The sequence below is a fragment of the Mobula birostris genome, chromosome 8 (genome assembly GCF_030028105.1).
Source record: "Mobula birostris isolate sMobBir1 chromosome 8, sMobBir1.hap1, whole genome shotgun sequence".
NCBI classification, from domain to species: Eukaryota; Metazoa; Chordata; class Chondrichthyes; order Myliobatiformes; family Myliobatidae; genus Mobula; species Mobula birostris.
This window is the reverse complement of record NC_092377.1, coordinates 96014773-96033682: the sequence shown is the minus strand read 5'-3', so window position 1 is coordinate 96033682 and position 18910 is coordinate 96014773. Positions and strand designations below refer to the sequence as shown.

The 18910-nt window shown below is 45.1% G+C and overlaps 1 protein-coding gene across 1 annotated transcript in view; it reads left to right on the top strand.

Annotated features, from left to right (window-relative positions):
• The window catches only part of snx5 (sorting nexin 5), a 75236-nt gene extending 56686 nt beyond the window's left edge, over window positions 1–18550 (top strand). Inside the window, exons 7-13 of the mRNA XM_072265721.1 lie at window positions 1022–1127; window positions 1252–1327; window positions 2610–2649; window positions 10178–10264; window positions 11071–11230; window positions 14673–14758; window positions 17002–18550. Of these exons, the coding sequence (XP_072121822.1) occupies window positions 1022–1127; window positions 1252–1327; window positions 2610–2649; window positions 10178–10264; window positions 11071–11230; window positions 14673–14758; window positions 17002–17049 (603 nt within the window). The 3' untranslated portion in view covers window positions 17050–18550. The remainder of the gene's footprint in view (window positions 1–1021; window positions 1128–1251; window positions 1328–2609; window positions 2650–10177; window positions 10265–11070; window positions 11231–14672; window positions 14759–17001) is intronic.
• The last annotated feature ends 360 nt before the right edge of the window (window positions 18551–18910 follow it).

The window sequence follows — 18910 nt, the reverse complement described above, 5'->3', positions numbered from 1 at the left end:
CGAAAACTAGCTGAAATGTGGACCCATCTGACCACAGCACACGGTTCCACAGTCTTTTGGTCCATCTGAGATGAGCTCGGGCCGAGAGAACTCACTGGCGTTTCTGCATAGAGTTGATGTATGGCTTCCTTCTTGCGTAATACAGTTTCAAGTTGCATTTCTGGATGCAGCGACGGACTGTGTTGAGTGATAATGGTTTTCCAAAGTACTCCCGAGCCCAGGTGGCTATAATTGTCACAGTAGCATGACGGTTTCTTAGGCAGTGCCGCCTGAGGGCTCGAAGATCATGCGCATTCAACAGTGGTTTCCGACCTTGCCCTTTACGCACTGAGATGTCTCTGAATTCTCTGAATCTTTTCACAATATTATGTACTGCAGATGTTGAAAGACCTAAATTCTCTGCAATCTTGTGTTGAGAAATGTTCCTTTTGAACTGACTAACAACTATCTCACGAATTTTGGCACAAAGGGGTGAGCCACGACCCATCCTTGCTTGCAAAGACTGAGCCTTTGATGGAGGCTACTTTTATACCCAGTCATGATACCTCACCTGCTACCAATTAACCTGCTTAATGTGGAGTCTTCCAAACCGGTGTTACTTGAATATTCTGTGCACTTTTCAATCTTATTTTAACTCTGTCCCAACTTTTGTTGAGTGTGTTACAGCCATCAAATTCTAAATTTGTGTATATGTACAAAATGCAATTAAAGTTAGTCAGTAAAACTATTGAAAATCTTTTCTTTGTACCTTTGTCAGTTAAGTAAAAGTTCACGTGAATTAACATATCACAGATTTTTGTTTTTTATTGCATTTTGGAAAGTATCCCAACTTTTCTGGAAATGGGGTTTGTATATTGGATAACTTGGATAAGTACATGAGGGAGGAAGGGATTAAAAAAAAAAGATTTAAAGAGCCAAGCTGGAAGGCTGCTTGTGTGGGGCAGGTAGGTTGGACTAGCGACCTTTCATAGTGTTTAAACTTGTGCTCAAAGTAACTTTTTATAACTCTGATCTTGTGCAGGATGTTGATGAATTTTTTGAACACGAGAAGATGTTCCTTGTAGAATATGGAACCAAAATTAAAGACACTGCACTAAAAGCAGAAAAAATGACAAAAACTCACAAAAGTAAGTTCAGATTGGCCAGCTGCAATTAATGGTGTTTGACCAATAGTAGCAAATACATTGTTATATTAAATAAAACATAAGTACTTATTTTTGAGTTGATGGAAGCTGTATCTGTTTCTCTCAGATGTCGCTGATGATTACATTCACTTATCTGCCTCCTTCAACGAGCTTAGTGCGGAAGCAAAGTCTCCCTTGACCAAGTGAGTACTTCCATGTACACACACTGGTTGTGCTTTTTCCTTCTAGGACTAAAATATCAAAGCAAGGATGTAATGTTGAGGCTTTATCGGACCCCATTTGGAATATGGTGAGCAGTTTATCTAAGAAAGGATGTGCTGGCATTGGAGAGGGTCTAGAGGAGGTTCGTGAGAATGATGCCAGGAATGAAAGAGTTAACGAGATGAACACTGGATGGCTCTGGGCCTGTACTTGGTGGAGCCTCGTAGAATGAGAAGGGATCTCACTGAAACTTATTGAATATTGAAAGGCCAAGACAAAGTGGCTGTGGAGATGTTTCCTGTAGTGGGGGAGTCTAGGACCAGAGGGCACAGCCCCAGAATTTAAAGAGATCCCTTTGGAACAGATGAGGAGAAATTGCTTTAACCAGAAGGTGGTGAATCTGCAGCACTCATTACCTCAGATGGCTGTGGAGGCCCCATCATTAAATATATTTAAAACAGAAGTTGATAGGTTCTTCATTAGAAAGGGCGTCAAAGGTTATAGGGAGAAGACAGGAGAATGGGGTTGGGAGGGATAATAAATCAGCTATGATAGAATGGTGAAATAGACTCAATGGGCCAAATGGCCTAATCCTGCTACTATGCTTTATGGTCTTGTGGGATTCCCAACAGTAGAGATGGACCTCCCTGGATGTGGGTTTTGCTGGTGCTTTTAAAGATGAAAATTTGTCACAGGTACATCAAAACGGACAGTGAAACGTATCACTTGTGTCAATGGTCAACACAGTCTGCAAGTGTCACCACACCTCCAGAGTCAACGTAGCATGCCAAAACTCACTCATTCTAATCGTACATTTTTGGAACGTGGGAGGAAACCAGAGCACCTGGAGGAAACCCACGTGGTCACGGGGAGATGGTACAAACCCTTAGTGCCTGGTAAGCCTCCGAAGTCTGTATGACAACGGATTTGCCCCGAGGCTCCTGAATTGGAATGGACTGTGGGGATACACGGCCAGACAGGGAGCGGTGTGTTGTACAGAGATGCTGCTGTCTGCAGTCACCTCCAGGTGGTGAATTGGGCAGTCCCATCAGGTGCTTCGACAGGTTACTACGGTACGTTTTGTACAAGGGGTGCGTTGCAGCTGGCGAAGCGCTAGGATGCAGGCCAACTCTACCTTGCCTTCGTTTCCATGTTTATGCCCCCTCTTGGGATCCCCAGCCACACTGATTGCTCCTGAAGAGAAATCAAGCAGGGAGCCTGAAGCCATTGTTTAACTCAGAGCTTTTCTTTTTAATTTTCCAGTCACTACGTAAAACTTGCTGAGCTGTTCGAAAAGCTTAGGGTAAGTCTGGATTCCTTTAAGTACCAAATGAGAAAAGGGCAGATAGAAATTGTTTCATTTATAACGTTAAAACATTGAAGCATACCGTGAAATGCATCATTTGTGCCGGGCTCCACAAAGTGTCGCCATGCTTCTGGCACAAACATAGTGTAGCCACAGCTGACTAACCTTAAGCGTACATCTTTGAACTTTGGGAGGAAACCCATGCAGTCTCACGGGAGAATGTGCAAACTCCTTACAGACAGTGGCAGGAATTGAACCCCAATCTTACAGCCGGCGCTGTATTAATCCTACACTAACTGCTATGTTATCGGTGTAAAGATCGGAGCACCCCAGCGTATTAGTGTTGTTCTGGAGCATGGGGACAGGAGCCATGTGGCTCTGGGTCCTTCAGTGTCCTCGTGGAGAATCTGTGCCGGCTGCAACTGTGCCCAACACAGACCAATCAATCATTACTCTCTGGAATCAATTCAAAGTAAAGTTATTGTTGTGCCGTGGATGAATTCACCGGAGAGACAGTCACTGGTAGATACAAAGCAGCTTCTTTATTTGAGACAACAAGGTACAGCAGGCATCATACGGACGGAGAAGCTTTCGGTAGAAAGGTCTGCCGGCCCAATGTGGGCTCTATTTATATGCTAAACACAAAGGCAATCGCTGCTTACAAAGTTATAGACAATGCTTTCTTTTGAAGCTACATACAAAGCATCACACCTTCTGACTTCATCCTTTCCTCCTGACGCCAACATGTCTGGGTTGGTACTCGCAGCCTTTAGGAGTGCAAATTAAATCCATAATACATTTATTTGGTATTTTACATGCTAACATAGAGGACAATTAATATTTATAAAGTATAGATAAGGCTGTCTTCGAAACTACCTGTAAACTCACACTTCCATGCACAGCGTCTGGGCTAGTATTCCGATATTAACAGCTTTTAGGAAATGCATTGTTGTGAACTCAATCCACAGTACTTTGTCAAACAGAAGACTGGTGGCCAAAGTCATTTAAGTGTAAATGAATCATCTACCCCAAAACTCACTCTAAAAGGTCCCTCCTCTTGGCCCTCCTGGACAAAAATTAAAATTGTACCAGGAAAGGCCAACCTAGGAGGATCTGCTCAAGTAGGGCAGCAAAAATGCCTTGTCTCAAAATTAACCCCCCAATTTTGTGTGCCTTGATATCTATCCTAGCATTCCCTAATCGCTACCTACCAAATGTTAAGCAGAAAGGCTGTTCCAAGTCTATAAGTAGCAAATACTGACAAACATCCAATGTGCAAAAGAGGATAAACCATTCCGTAAGAAATTATAACAAAAATAGTACTGAGAACTTGACTTGAGCCCTTGAAAGTGAGTCTGTAGGTTGTGGAATCAGTTCAGAGTTGAGGTGAGTGAAGTTATCCACACTGGTTCAGGACCCTGATGGTTGAAGGGTAATAACTGTTCCTGAACCTGGTGGTGTGGAACCTGTACCTCCTCCCCAATGGCAGCAGTGAGAAGAGAGCATGGTCTGGATGGTTGGGGTCCTTGATGATGGGTGGTGCTTTCTTGTGGTAGCGCTCCATGAAAATGTGCTCAACGATGGGGAGGGCTTTGCCAGGAATGGACTGGGCCGCATCCAGCACGTTTTGTAGACACTTCAATGCTGGGCATCTGTGTTTCCGTACCGAGCCATGATGCATCCAGTTAGAATACTCTCCAGAGAACTGGGTGACATGCCAAATCTGTGCAAATTCTTAAGAAAGCGCTGTTGTGCTGGTTATTCTGCTTGCCAATAGCTTGTGTATCACTTTGCTTGGGGTGGCACCCAGAGTAGGTATCGCAGTCCCCAGTCTGAGGCTGGCTGAGTCTGTCGTGACCTTCCTTTATCAATGGAGCAACTCCTTCCAACTGGATCACTTAACATTAATTTGAAATACATTTGCTCAAATTCAGCAAGTTGAGGCAAAAATTAGACTTGTATCTAATTCACATTTGCATGCCTGATGCTTTGGGGAAACGTGCAGTCAGTACGGGGAGGGGAGGCAGTCCTCTGCTTCAGCAGCTTTAGATTCTGTTTTTCAACAGGTCAATTTAGTGGGATAGTTTTCTAATGGTTTAAGGGTAAATAATTACTTGGTTAGCTTGCATCTACATTGGGTAGCCATGGTAACAGGGTATTCAGTAACAGGGGTAGTTCTGGTCTTTATCTGAAATTGGGAGGAGAAAAATGATTTTGCAGCAACTTTATGCTGCTGTAAATTTACAGAAACAAAATGGCAGGAGGCATTTTAAGTTTAAACGAAAACATAACTAACTTCATTGTCAACCAAATGTAGAACATAGAGTTCGTAGAAACCTTCATGTCCGACAATGGCTCTGAACGTGAACCCCAATTCAATGTTGGTGGTTGTGAAATATGTAAGTTTCCACCAATTACTTTACCCTGCACAATCTCCCCTGGAATTATGAGCCAGTAGTTTGGTCGGCTGCCACGCAGCATGGCCAGCCCCTATGTGTAGGCCTCAATGACTCAGTCAGCCATGGCATTATTTTTCCCCTTGATATGTTGTATATTAGTTGTGAATTTTGATATGTAGGCCAGGTGGTGTTGCAGACCTAGGCTCTGATATTTTGGCTATTACGTGTGCGAGGAGTTTGTGGTCAACGAACGCTGTGAAATGACCTCCTCGAAGAAAACGAAAATGGCGGACAGCCAGATAGAGATCGAGAAGCTTGCAGTCAAAAGTGCTGTACTTCCTTTCGTGGGGACGGAGCTGCCAGCTGAAGACGGCAAGTCGCTGTCACACGCTTCCAACCAACTGTTCACACGTGGTACCCACCGCACAGTCCGAGGCTCCAATAGTGATGGCTGTAAGTGCATTAGGGAGCGGATGCACCAGCAGAGTTGTGTTGGATAGAACTCGTTTGGTGTCCTCAAATGCTCTGGTCATGTCTGCCGACCAGTCAGACACTTGATTAGGGGAATTGCCTTTAAGCACACTATAAGGGTGCAGAGGAGATTTACGAGGATGTTGCCTGGATTGGGGAGCATGCCTTATGAGAATATGTTGAGTGAATTTGGCCTTTTCTCCTTGGAGTGACGGAGGATGAGAGGTGACCTGATAGAGGTGTATAAGATGGTGAGAGGCATTGATCGTGTGGATAGTCAGAGGCTTTTTCCCAGGGCTGAAATGGCTAACATGAGAGGGCATAATTTTAAGGTGCTTGGAAGCAGGTACAGAGGAGGTGTCGGGTAATTTTTTACGCAGAGAGTGGTGAGTGTGTGGAATGGGCTGTCGGCGGTGGCGGTGGGGGCGGAAATGATAGGGTCTTTTAAGAGACTCCTGGATGGCTACATGAGGCTTAGAAAAACAGAGGGCTATGGGTAAAGCCTAGGTAGTTCTAAGGTAGGGACATGTTCAGCACAGCTTTGTGGGCCGAAGGGCCTGTATTGTGCTGTATGTTTTTTATGTATCTATGTTACGGGGGTGGGGTGGGGTGTCATAAGTTCAGTTCGTGGAATGAAGTGGTGATAGGAATTCACCATACCTAAAATCTCCTGTAGTTAGTAGTGAGGGGTGGTGGGAAATCCATAATAGCGGAGACTTTTGATGGGAGGGGTTTGCACCTTCTGTAGAGATGCGATGGGTGAGAAAGTCAATGGTTGATGACCCAAACTGGCATTTAGCAAGGTTGCTAATCAACCCGCGTTGGCTTCAGTGCTCAAAGTATGTGGAGATACGATGCGTGTTTGGATTTGGATGCACTGGCAGCAGGTACGTTATCCAGGTAAACAAAAGGAGTCTTTTGATGCAAAGCCCATCAGCCGTTGGAAGGTCTGTGCTGTGTTTTTCAGCCCCAATTGCATATTCAGAAACTTAGAGACCAAAAGATGGAAGGAAAACGAGAAGAGGAAGAAACTGTGGAACTGAAACAAGAAATTAAACCCCTTGCTCAATTTCTGTTTTGGGAATGTCCCCTCTGAGCATACGGCCCCTACCTCAGTCAACTTCAGAAAAAAAATTAACTTTTTGGCTAACCGTGCTGAAAAGTCTTGGATGTGTGGGACAGGATAACATTTGGGGGGGAGGATGGTGACCTCGTTAAATCATCTGTAATCGCTACATGGGAGGCAACCATCTCTGGGCTTAGGACCATGTGGAGGGGTAAAGCCCAAGGACTATTTGACCTGCGTACAATGCCGAGCCTCTCCATGTTGGCAAACTCTGCCTTCGTGGTTGCCAGCTTTCCTGGGTCCGGTCTATGCACACGAGCCTGGACTGGTGGGCCCGTTGTGGCACTGTGGTGCTCCACCCCATGTTTTGTGACTGTATTGGAGAATGTGGACTTGGTGATATTTGGCAATTTGCCCAGCAGTTGAGTAAACTCCCGTACGGTGGTGCGTGCACTTGACAGAGTTGTTGTGGGGAACTTACTGGGGGAGCAGGGTAACGACCCAGGGTCTTTGACATCCACAAGCCGGCAGTTCTTAAGACCAACCAGTCCTTGGGCACAGAGGAAATCTGCACCGAGCAGAGGTCCAGCCACTTTAGCCAGGCTGAAATCTCATGTCACATCGTCCACTGAAGCAGAGTGACCCATAACTCTGGATCCTGCTACAGTCGGCAGCCACCAGAGAGCTTTATCACTCTTTGCCTTGTGATCAATAGACGACACTGGCAGCTGGAGCCCGCAGTGTTCACAGACCTCTGCTCTGATGTGCTCCACTGTCGAAGCTGCAAGGTGGTCGGCACTTCTGATGTTCGTACCAAGGGAGCCTGGTGAAAACACAGACCCAGTGTTGTCTGTTCCACAGCCACAGGGGGGTGGGTGGGTGTGTGTGTGTTGGCGGCCCTGCTGACTGGGCTTATTGGAGGCAGGGAAGTATGCACCTCTGCCTGGCTGAGTGAAGACTCAGCCATTTTAGCAAGCTCCCTTTAGTCCTTCACGGGTACATTAGTGAGGGCTATGCGAACGGGGTCAGGCATTTGCTGCATGAAGAGTTCTTTAAAAATAAAACAAGGAAGGCGATTTCCCAGGAGAGACAACGTGGTCTGTTAGCTCTGCTGACCTAGTGTCCCCCAGGGCTGGGTAAGGAGAGCAACTGTTTGGCGCACTCAGGCTCCGATGGTCCAGAAGTCTAATGGGTGGGTCTTCAGCGGCGATATTTTTCCTGTTCAGGTGGGTGTTCAAGCAGAGTCACCACTCATGTTGTGGTGGAACTTCCGAGTGATGCTATTACTTAGCAAGGTCTGGTGTCGTCCGCGGAGATTTCTTGCAGTGTGTACCAGGCTCCGGCTTGTACAAACCAAGCGACGGCATTTTTATCCCAAAACTCCAGCAGTTTCAACTTCTGCATTGGCTGACACATTGAATAACTCTGGAATTGTCCTAGAGCATTGGAGTCACCAATGTAGGTTTTCGCAAACAAAACGGCGAAGGCATTTTAAGTTTAAGGGAAACCATTACAACTCCTTTACTGCCAACCAAACAAAGAACATAAAAGCGCGGTTAAAAAAAATCTTATATCATGACATCATCACATCAGACCAGCCTCTTAAAGTGAGCCTCAACACATTGTTGGTGGTTGTGAATTGTGTATGTTTCCACGCAATACATTGCCCTACATAGACCCTCTTGCCCTTTGATTTGGAAATTAATAAGCAGGCGCTGATCACTCCTATTAAGCTGAGAAGTCCACAGTGAGCCGCAAGATGGGAGAGATTTCAGTGGACATCCTTTAACATTAACCCTTGGTGCTGTGTACTGAGTACTAAGCAAAGGAAGGTAGTTAGTGTGGTCTTTTAGGTTAAGTGTCACTCCTAGGCTGCCACAAGAAAGCAGGATCCATCTTCAGTGACCCTCCCCATCCAGGCCAGGCTCTCATTTTGCTGCTGCTTTCGGGAAGGGGGGTACAGTAGTGGTGGGTCCCACACCACAAGGTTCAGGAACAGTTATTACTCTTCAACCATCAGGCTCCTGAACCAGCATGGGTAACTTCACTCACCCCAACTCTGAACTGATTCCCTAGTCCATGGACTCACTTTCAAGGACTCTACAACTCATGTTCTCAGTATTATTTATTACTGTTCACTTTTTTGTGTTTGCACGGTTTGTCTTTTGCACATTGGTTGTTTGTCCATGTTTCTTTTGTTTTTCATTGAGTCTATTGTGTTTGTGTCAGTTGTGGATACCTGCTAGAAAATGAATCACAGAGTAGTACACTTTAATAAATTCACTCTGATGTTTTAATTTTCAACTCTAAATTGGAATTGGTAGTGATAGTCCAGGTTTCCCACACCCCTGGTCATCATCCTTGGTGCATTGTTGGTTTGTTTCGCCTATTCTGAGATCGTGGAATTTGCCTTTCGCCGGCTATGCTGGCATTTATTGTCCATCCCCAATTGGCCCTGAGTCATGGAGGTGAGAAAACATCAAGGTTGCTGCCAAGACTAGAGGGCGTGAGTTATTACTAACCAGGCTAAGTCTCTATTCCTTGGAGCATGGGAGATTGGTGATGCCCACAGTACTGTCCAAAGGTCTCAGACATATCTACGTTTCTATATCTATATGATATCTGCACAGTACTGTATTTGTCAATATGGAGCAGAGTTTGTAAATCTGGTGGGAACTAAGGGTATTGGGAATGGTGATGGGGCGCCCCGGGAGGGGTTTTAGAACAGGAGGCAGAGGAGTTCAGAGGTGCGATGTGCAGGTGCAGACAAAGGCAAGGTCATTTGATTCCAAACAGTTGGTTTATTGACTATTACCGAATGTCTCTCTGGTTCTTCCCACTCCCTGTCCCCTCCCTTCCCCTTTTCCCAACCATGATTCCCCTCTCCCTGCCCATTCCCACTCTCAGTCCACAATAGAGACCCATATCAGAATCAGGTTTATCATCACTCACATATGTCATGATTTTTTTGCATCAGCAGCACAGTGCAATAAATAAAATTACTACAGTTCTGAACATGTCTTGCACATCATATACACATACACCAAACACATACCTAAGCCCTTTGCACAGTACTGTACACGTGTTTAAAATGACGAGACATATCTAAGATGGACGGTAACAGTCTATTCCCCAGGGTAGGGGACTCTGGAGCTAAGGGTGAGAAGGAGAAGCGTTTACAAGGCCCTCAGAAGTAAGCTCTTCATGCAGAGTGATGAGTGTGTGAAATGATTTGCCAGGAACAACAGTGTTGTTTAAGAAGCCCTTGGGTGGGTATATGTGTGGAGGTGTGGAGCTTGGAGAGATGCGAGCCAAATGCGGGAAGTTGGGATTAGCTGGGTGGGCACCATGGTCATCCGGCTAATCTTTCAGCCTGGGCCTGTATCCATGCGGTATTGATCTGTGACTGTCGATTGGTCTGTATCCTCTCACGGTGAGACGTGGTGCTGCTCTTTTATGCAGCTCACCTCTATAATCAAACATTTATGCCTGGGTGTGATCAATGAATTTGTAGCTGGCTTAATCACAAGACATGGTTACCTTTCACTGCTGTTTTGTCTTTCTGCTCCCTCTCGCTCCGGATCCACAGAAAGTAGAGGGAAGAGTCTCCAGTGACGAGGATTTGAAGCTGACGGAGCTGCTGAAATACTATGTGAGGGACATACAGGCGGCAAAGGTAACGTGGCTCTCGGCAGATCTTGCTGTCCTCTGCAGGGTCTTGCGGTCGGATGCCTTGCAGCTCCCGTGCCACACAGCGGTGCAGCCGGACAGAACGCTGTGGACGGTGCTCCTGTAGGAAGTCGCTCGGGAGCCTTGCACACCGCAGTCTGCTCAGGAAGTGTGCCTTCTCGACGAGTGAGGAAGTGTTGTGGAGCTTTCCTTTAGAGGCTTTGTGCACAGACAGAGACTTGGTGTTGCGGGGTCTGGGGCTGCCAATTCGCCCGCAGCTGGTGAAGGTCACTGGGGCATGGGAGGGCTGGATAGTAAAGGAATAGATGTGGCTTGTTTCAATGGGGAGGGTGGATTTGAGGAGCTGATGGTCCTACTTCTGTTTGCTGTTGGATCCTGATGCTTTTGTGATCCAAAGGAAGTCAGGAATGAAGCATTAAAAATGCGTTGCTCACGGCTGTTTTATGAAGTGTTACTGGAACAAAGAGGAAAAAAAAATTTAGTCATGGTCAGACTAGACATAACAAAATTCCATTGATAACAATTAACCTATAAAGTAGCCACAAAAAACTGAGATGTTTCTAGAAAAATACAGAAGCAACTGTTCTGTAATTACTGAAAACCTCTCTGAACAATTACATGTACATTGGTGATTATACAAAAATGCAAACAAGCACCGGAAAGTTGAACTACAAGAACAATAACAATTCTACATCCTAATAGACCGCTGCCAAGTCACGCGTTTTCCAGTGTTGGATGAGGTTTGCTGCTTGCTTACCTGGATTTGAGTCTTGTGTTTGCATTAATTTGTAGGATCTTCTGTACAGGAGAGCCAGAGCTCTCGTGGACTTCGAAAATGCCAGCAAAGCTCTGGACAAAGCACGGATTAAAGGCAAAGACGTGAAACAGGCAGAGCTCCACCATCAATTGTGCTGCCAGAAATTTGAGAAGCTGTCAGACTCTGCCAAGCAAGGTACAAGCCCCCTAATGTCTCGGGAAGTTCCCTCCTTCACAACCAGTCAAATAATCGCTGAAGTATGAAATGTTCACTGCACAATATTCTTTTCCATTCATAGCCTCTCAAGTAACAAATTTGTATGAGGGTAACTTAAGCATCCCGTAAGTGAGTTACCTCGGCCTGGGCCTGTGTGGTTTCCCTTTGCATTCAGACCTGCTGCAGCTGCTTCCCTCTGGAGACAGCGTTCCTGTTGTCCCATCACTGATGGCCATCCCTCCAGCTAGACAAGTTGTCTAAAGCTTCCAGTCCCTCCGTCTCCACCTCCGGGAGGCTGTGGTGTGGTGAGTGAAGCTTCTGGGTCACAGCTCCAGTGTCCCAGGTTCAGAGAAGCAGAATTCAGCCATTAGGTCCATTGTGTCTGCCCCACCATTCCATCGTGGCTGACTTATTATCCCTCTGAACCCCACTCTCCTGTCTTCTCCCCATAACCTTTGATGCCCTGATTAAACAAGAACCTTTTGACCTCCACTTTAAATGTGCTCAGTTACTCAGCTTCTACAGCTGTATGTGGCAGTGAATTCCACAGATTCACCACCCTCTGGCTAAAGAAATTCCTTTTTGTCTGATATAAATGGATGCCCCCCTATTCTGCGGCTGTGCCCTCTGGTGCTGGACTCCCCCACTATAGGAAGTGTCATCCCCACACACACTTTATCCACACCTTTCAACATTCAATAGGTCTCATTGAGATCCTTTCTCATTCTGCTAAATTGCAGCAACTACAGGCCCAGAGCCGTCAAGCAGTCCTCATATGTTAACCCATTCATTCCCAGAATCATTATTGTGAACTACCCCTAGACCCTCTCCAATGCCAGCATGTCTTTTCTTTGATAAGGGGCCCAAAGCTAGTGCTGTCTGACCAATGTCTTGTAAAGCCTCAGTATTACATCCTTGCTTTTATATGCCAATTCTCTCAAAATTAGTGCTAACATCATTTTTGCTTTCCTTACCACTGGCTCAACCTACAAATTAACCTTTAGGGAATCCTGCACAAGGACTTCAGCAGACTCCCTGCTTCCTCAAAACTACTTGTCCCTTCACCTATTGTCGTATCATCCACAAACCTGGACACAAAGCCGTCAATTCCATTTTCCAAATCATTCACAGATAACATGAAAAGAAGAGGGCCCAACACCAACCCTTGTGGTACACCCTAGCCACTGGCAGCCAACCAAAAAAGGCCACCTTTATTCCCACTAGTCAGCCAATTTTCTATCCATGCTAGTATTTCTCCTGTAATACAATGGGCTGTTAGCTTATTCAGCAGCCTCGTGTCTGTCACCTTATCAAAGGCCTTCAGAAAATCCAAGTAAACAGCATTTAAAGACTCTCCTTTGTCTATCCTGCCAGTTAGTTCCTCAAAGAATTTCAAAAGATTTGTCAGGCAAGATTTCCCATCTAGACAACCATGCTGGACTTTGGCCTATTTTATCATGTTTCCGTGCTGTAATTGTTATATGGTTATATATGTGCCTCCAAGTACCCCGAAACCTCATCCTTAACAGTGGAGTCCAATGTCTTCCCAACCACTGAATTCAGGCTAGCAGGCCTATAATTTCCTTTCTTCTGCCTCCCTACCACCTTAGAGTGGAGCGATATTTGTAAAAATTTTCCAGTCCTCTGGAACCATTCCAGTACCTAGTGATCCTTCAGAAATCATTATTAATGCCTCCACAATCTCTTCAGCCACCTCTTTCAGGACCCTGGGGTGCAGACCATCTGGTCCAGCTGTCTCATCTATCTTCAGACCTTTCAGCTTCCCAAGCAGCTTCTCCTTGGTAATAGTAACTACCCTCACTTCTCCATCCTGACACTCTCGAGTTTCCCACTCTTGGGATCCAGGATCCAGCGGCAACCCAATTTTCCCAATCTATCTGTATACTGAGATCACCCTTTGCCTATCGTACCACTGCCTTTATTGTGTGACTTTCCATCTCCCGTTGTAATTTGTAGCCCACATTCTGGCCAGTGTATAACTCCTGTCAGGGTCTTTCCACTTAGCCACAAGGTTCCAAACCTTCTGATCCTTTGTCTCCTCTTTCTAATGATCAGATTTAATTTTTTACCAACAGAAATGCGCACCCCCCCCCCAATTGCCTACCTGCATGTCCATTCGATACAAAAGGAGAGGGAATAAACTACAAGGAAGAGAGGGAGGGGAAGAGATTCTCTAAAAGACTCAAAAGACTGAATGCTCCCCTTTTGTCACAGGGAAACCATCCTAACTACAATGTTTGTTTCAAGAAAATACTAATAAACTGAAGTGCTAACAGTCTTGAAATAGCTTCTAAGTTCCACGATGTAATTCAAGCTTCAAGTAGAATTATTTTTCTGAAGTAAAATTCTATGACATGAACATTAACATTTGTCTCACTTGTGAGCTTGGTGCCAGTTTATTGTGGACACGTGCAAAGACAGAGTGAAAAGCATTTGTTGACATGTCGTCAAGACAGGTTACTCCATGCGTACAGATACTACAAAGCAGAACTGAACAAAGAATATTCACTCAGTGGCCACTTTATTAGGTACAGGAGGTTTCTAATAAAGTGGCCACTGAGTGTATGTTCATGGTCTTCTGCTGCTGTAGTCCATCCTCTTCAAGGTTTGACGTGTTTTGCGTTCAGAGATGCTCTTTTGCATGCCACTGTTGTAACGTGTGGTAATAAGCATCCTTCTCCAGATGTGTAAAGACCGTGTGTAGAGCTGTGGCTATTGTGTCATCTGTCGATCGGATGTATCAGTAGGTGAATTGTAGGGGGTCCAGTGTGGGTGGTAGCATGCTACAGATGTAGTCCTTGACCAGCCTCTCAAAGCACTTGCTTAATATTGAGGTGTGTGCGACAGGGTGCCAGTCGTTCAGACATGTTACCTTGGTCTTTTTAGGTACTGGAACAATGGTGGATGTTTTGAAGTAGGAGGGCACTCTACACTGGGAGAGAGAGAGATTAAAAATGACTGTAAACACACCTGCCAGTTGTGCCATGCACACTCGGAGTACCCTCCCTGGGATGCCTCTCTAAGAAACGCTGAGACCGTTGTGTGTGAAAATCCCAGGAGATCAGTTTCTGAGATACTGAAACTACCCCATCTGGCACCAACAATGAGTCCACGATCGAAGTTATTTAGGTTGTGTTCCTTCCCCATTCTGATGTTTGGTCTGAACAACAATCGAACCTCTTGACCATGTCAGCATGCTTTAATGCATTGAGTAGCTGCCACATGATTGGCTGATTAGATATTTGCATTAACAGACAGATGGACCTAATGAAATAGCCACTGAGTATAGTGTAGAAGTTACTGGGAAACACATGACAACATCTTTCTTAGTTAGTCTTGTCCTTCCACATATTGCTCTCTGAGTTTTGATTATTGTTTCTCCCCCCCCCCCCCCCCACAGAGTTGACTGCTTTTCGAAGCAGAAGGGTGGCAGCGTTCCGCAAAAGCTTGATTGAGATGACCGAGCTGGAGCTGAAACATGCCAAGGTGAGTAGGCCGCAGGATTGACCTTCCCGCCGCAGCGCATGCTGGTGGAGGCCTGGGTTTGACGACAGTTGTCACTTTCTCCTCCAAACAATGCACACGCTATCACAACTTACCTCAAAGTTCCTAGTCGAATGAACTGTAGTGAACAGACCAAGCTATCAGTAAAGACCTTTCTGCATTCAGATGTACTCCAGGACTTATTTTAACTTTAATTACTTTTAACTATTTAATATATAACTGTTTTCAGTTTTTTCTATGCTTATCTTATACTGCTACCGCAAAGTTAACAAATTTCACGACATATGCTGGTGATATTAAATCTGATTTGATTTAAGATCTTTAACTCTGTGCAAGTGCCCTGTTTACAATGGTAGAATTGCAGAGACTCCGAGCCAGAAATATCTGATTACTCATGACTTTTTAATACAGTTTCAGACCTGACTTGTTAGTGTGACCTATAAGAGGGTAAAAGTTCTGGATGGCTTCAGAGCATCAAGGACTACGGGGACAGAGATGCTCCTTATTGTTCAAAGTTCACAGTAAATGTGCCATCAAGGGGCTCTGAAATTCGTTTTCTTGCAGGCATTCAGAGTAGAACAGAGTAACACACAGAATCAATGAAAAAAAACACAAAGGCAAACCACCAGTGTGCAGAAGACAAATTGTGCAAATACAAAATAAACATTAATAATAACAGATAAATAATAATATTGAGAACATGGATGGAGACTCCTGGATGGCTACACGGAGCTTAGAAAAATAGAGGGCTATGGCTGAAGCCTAGGTAGTTCTAAGGTAGGGACATGTTTGGCACAGCTTTGTGGGCCGAAGGGCCCGTATTGTGCTGTAGGTTTCAATGTTTCTCTGAGTTGTAGAGACCTTCGAACTGATTCTACAAACTACGGACTCCCTTTTGAGTTGAAGTGAGTGATATTGTAATATATTGTTAATCGGACGTTGGGCAGCAAATAATGCAAGCCTGCACCATGGATGTGAAAGCAAAATATTGTAATACTGGAGATGTGAAATGGATGTGGCAATGTCTGGAACTCTCCATGGGAGAGATGCTGTGCTATGGAGACTCTGTGTGTGTGTGTGTGTGTGTGTTTGTGTGTGTGTGGGGGGGGGGTGAATGGAGGGGAGAGTTGGGAGAATACAATACAGGGAAAAAGTTATTTTGGTGGGATTGCTTTGTGAACCATCATGGACTTGTTGGTCTGAATAGTCTCCTTTATCAAGTGGACATGGAGAGGATATTCCCTGTAGAGGGGAAGTCTAGAAGTAGAGGACACAGTCATAGAATAGAAGAACAGAGATGAGAAGGAATTTCTTTAGCTAGAGAGTGGCGAATCTGTGAAATTCATTGCCATAGACGGCTGTGGAGGCCCAATCATTTGAAGAGAAGGTTGGTAACCTACCACAAGTGTCTAGGAGTACCATTGGAAGCCCTTGCAGGTACGTACCCCACAGAGCAGCACTGGAGGTCAGGAGCAAAGCTGGGTTGGTGGAGCAAGGAGATATCAGCTTGAACTCATTAAAACCTACTGAATATTGAAAGGCTTAGATGGAGTGGACATGGAGGTCATGTTTCCTATAGTGGGGGAGTCTAGGCCCAGAGGACCCAGTCTCAGAAGAGATGGACATCATGTTAGAACAGAGAGGAGGAATTTCTTTTGCCAGATGGGGGTGAATCTGTAGAATTCATTGCCACACTTGGCTGTGAAGGCCAAGTCATTGAGTGTATTTAAAACAGAGCTCAGTAGGTTCTGGGTTAGTCAGGCCTAATTCTGTTCCTGTGCCTTATGGTCTAACTGAAGTGCCACTGTCTGATAAAACTCCTCTGTTCAATCAGGATCAGGTTTGTTATCACTAATGTGCCGTGACTTTTGCTTTGTGGCGGCAGTACAGTGCAATACATAAAATACTGTCATTTGAAATAAAATATATTTTAAAAAATCAGAGCAAAATGGGGAGGGTGGTATTCATGAACCATTCAGAAATCTGATGGCAGAGGGAAAAGGAAACGGTTGCTAAAATTTTGTGTGTACCTTCAGGCTCCTGTACCATCCTCCCTGGTCCCTAACAGTAGAGTGAAAAGGGGGCATGTTTGGGGGGGGGGGTAGGGCCCCATTCCCACCCCCAGAACGACATAACTCGATTTCCGAAGACTTTGTGCTGCATCAATTCACACTTCACTTCACCTTGCACCATCAAAACAAAATCCCTGTTTCTTTTTGTTTCAGAACAACGTACAGATGCTGCAGAACTGTTTGACCGCACTGAGTAACTAGTGGCGCGTGACTGAATGAGACCGGAGGTCCTCACACCGGCCTTACTTCGCCCACTGAAGGGACTTGTTTATAACCTGTGGCCCAAAGTCATTGCTACCCTGGCTGCTGCTGCAGTGACTACCATCACGAGATGGGCTACACTCTGTTGTTTAGCAGTGTGCATCTCTGCTGCGGCTGCTTAGCTCCTGAAATCTTGGATAAAGTGTGAAGTTTTTTTTTTGAAGAAGCTAAGCTTTGATCCACACAAGTGCCTAACCGTTGTGGTACTTCAGAGTTCCAAAATCGAAGCTGGACCAAATTTTGTAAGGTAGTGTTCTCCAAAGCAATTTTAGTTTTGATACAAATAGCAAGTGTTAAATGGACCTTCCACAGTAATGCAAGCCTAGATTAATCAAGTGACAGTTCAAATCAAATTGGGCAACTGTTTTAACAATTATTCCATTGTGTGCGAGGACCAATTTTTTTTTCGCAACTGAGTCTTCACGTTTGTAACACTGCACTAACAACTTCTAAAACTCGTTCTTTTTCTGATCAAATCCTCTTTTGGTTGGACATGCGGACAAAACGATGTTATTCCATTTGCTTCCTACAGTAAGTACAATTTGCAAAGAGCTGAAGCTGAAATTTGAGCAGTCGCAAGCTTTGCGATGCGACTGCCCAGATGTACGTTGTTTGTAGTTAACACCCCTCTAGTGTCAAATATGCACCTCCACCCCCTCTCCTTTGAACTCTAGCTACAAATCTTCTAACTACTTACTTTGGGTAAAAGCCCTCTGAACTGGACAGCTGCTTGAAAGTAATTATGGCGTGCTTTTTCAGTTTTGCTCATTAGAATCCGAGTGCAAGATATTATTGGGATGACTTCATTATGATGAGTTGGAGGAGGAAGGATTCGTTTAGTTGGGGATTGTAACCCCAGTTCCTAACCTGGTGTCTGCCATATCAGATAACAGTGGATGAGCTTCTGTTGAATTTAGAGAATGTATGCTAGCATTGCTGCCAGTGTCTGCATGTATATCAAACAATATTCCACCCCAAACTTTGGTTCTGGCTTGTTTTTACAGTCGCAGATCTCACTAGTTCTCCGAGTTAATCGTATCTCTCCTTGTTCCTTCTCTCTTGTTGCTCCCCTATGTTCTCCACCTTCCCCTGCCCCCACCCCTGAGCTGATTTCTCCCTGTTGTTGATCATCCTTTGGTTTAAGACCAGAAGCTTTGTTTTGAAGACAACTGGTTGGTGAGAGTGATGATTAGGTTGGCAGGTAAAGCTCCTGGTGCCTGTTCTGGCCCTCACTGTGATGGGATAGAAGCCGAGCAGTGTGCTACAGGGCTGCATTCCTTCGCTGCACCCCTTCCCCATGCCAATAATGACCAAAAAACATCACTGCTGTTTCTAAGACTTTTTGTATTGTGCATCTGCATTAGAGCATGTTTTTGCCTTGGTGTTTTATCACTGCAAAGCCTGTCTGAAGAAATTTGAACAGTAAAGTCATTTGAAGCTGCTCTGGTGTCTTTATTTTTATTGTGCTGAAACTGATGATTGTAAGTGTTTAAAAGCTGAGTATACACTCACTGGCCACTTTATTAGGTACACCTATACACCTGCTTGTTAATGCAAACATCGGACTGTGGGTGAAATGTGATCTTTGACTGTAGAATGATTTGTTGGAGCCAGAGTATCTCAAACTGCTGATCTCCTGTGATGCACACCCCCACCCCCCAAAAAAAACCCACAGGCGTCATACTCTTCCCTCCCCCTCACTACCATCCTCTGCCCAACCAGGCTCGGGTGGCGTGTGCACGCGCCAGCTGGGTCACCCGAGGGAGAAGAGTCGATGGGTACTGGAAAGGCTACTTTGCAC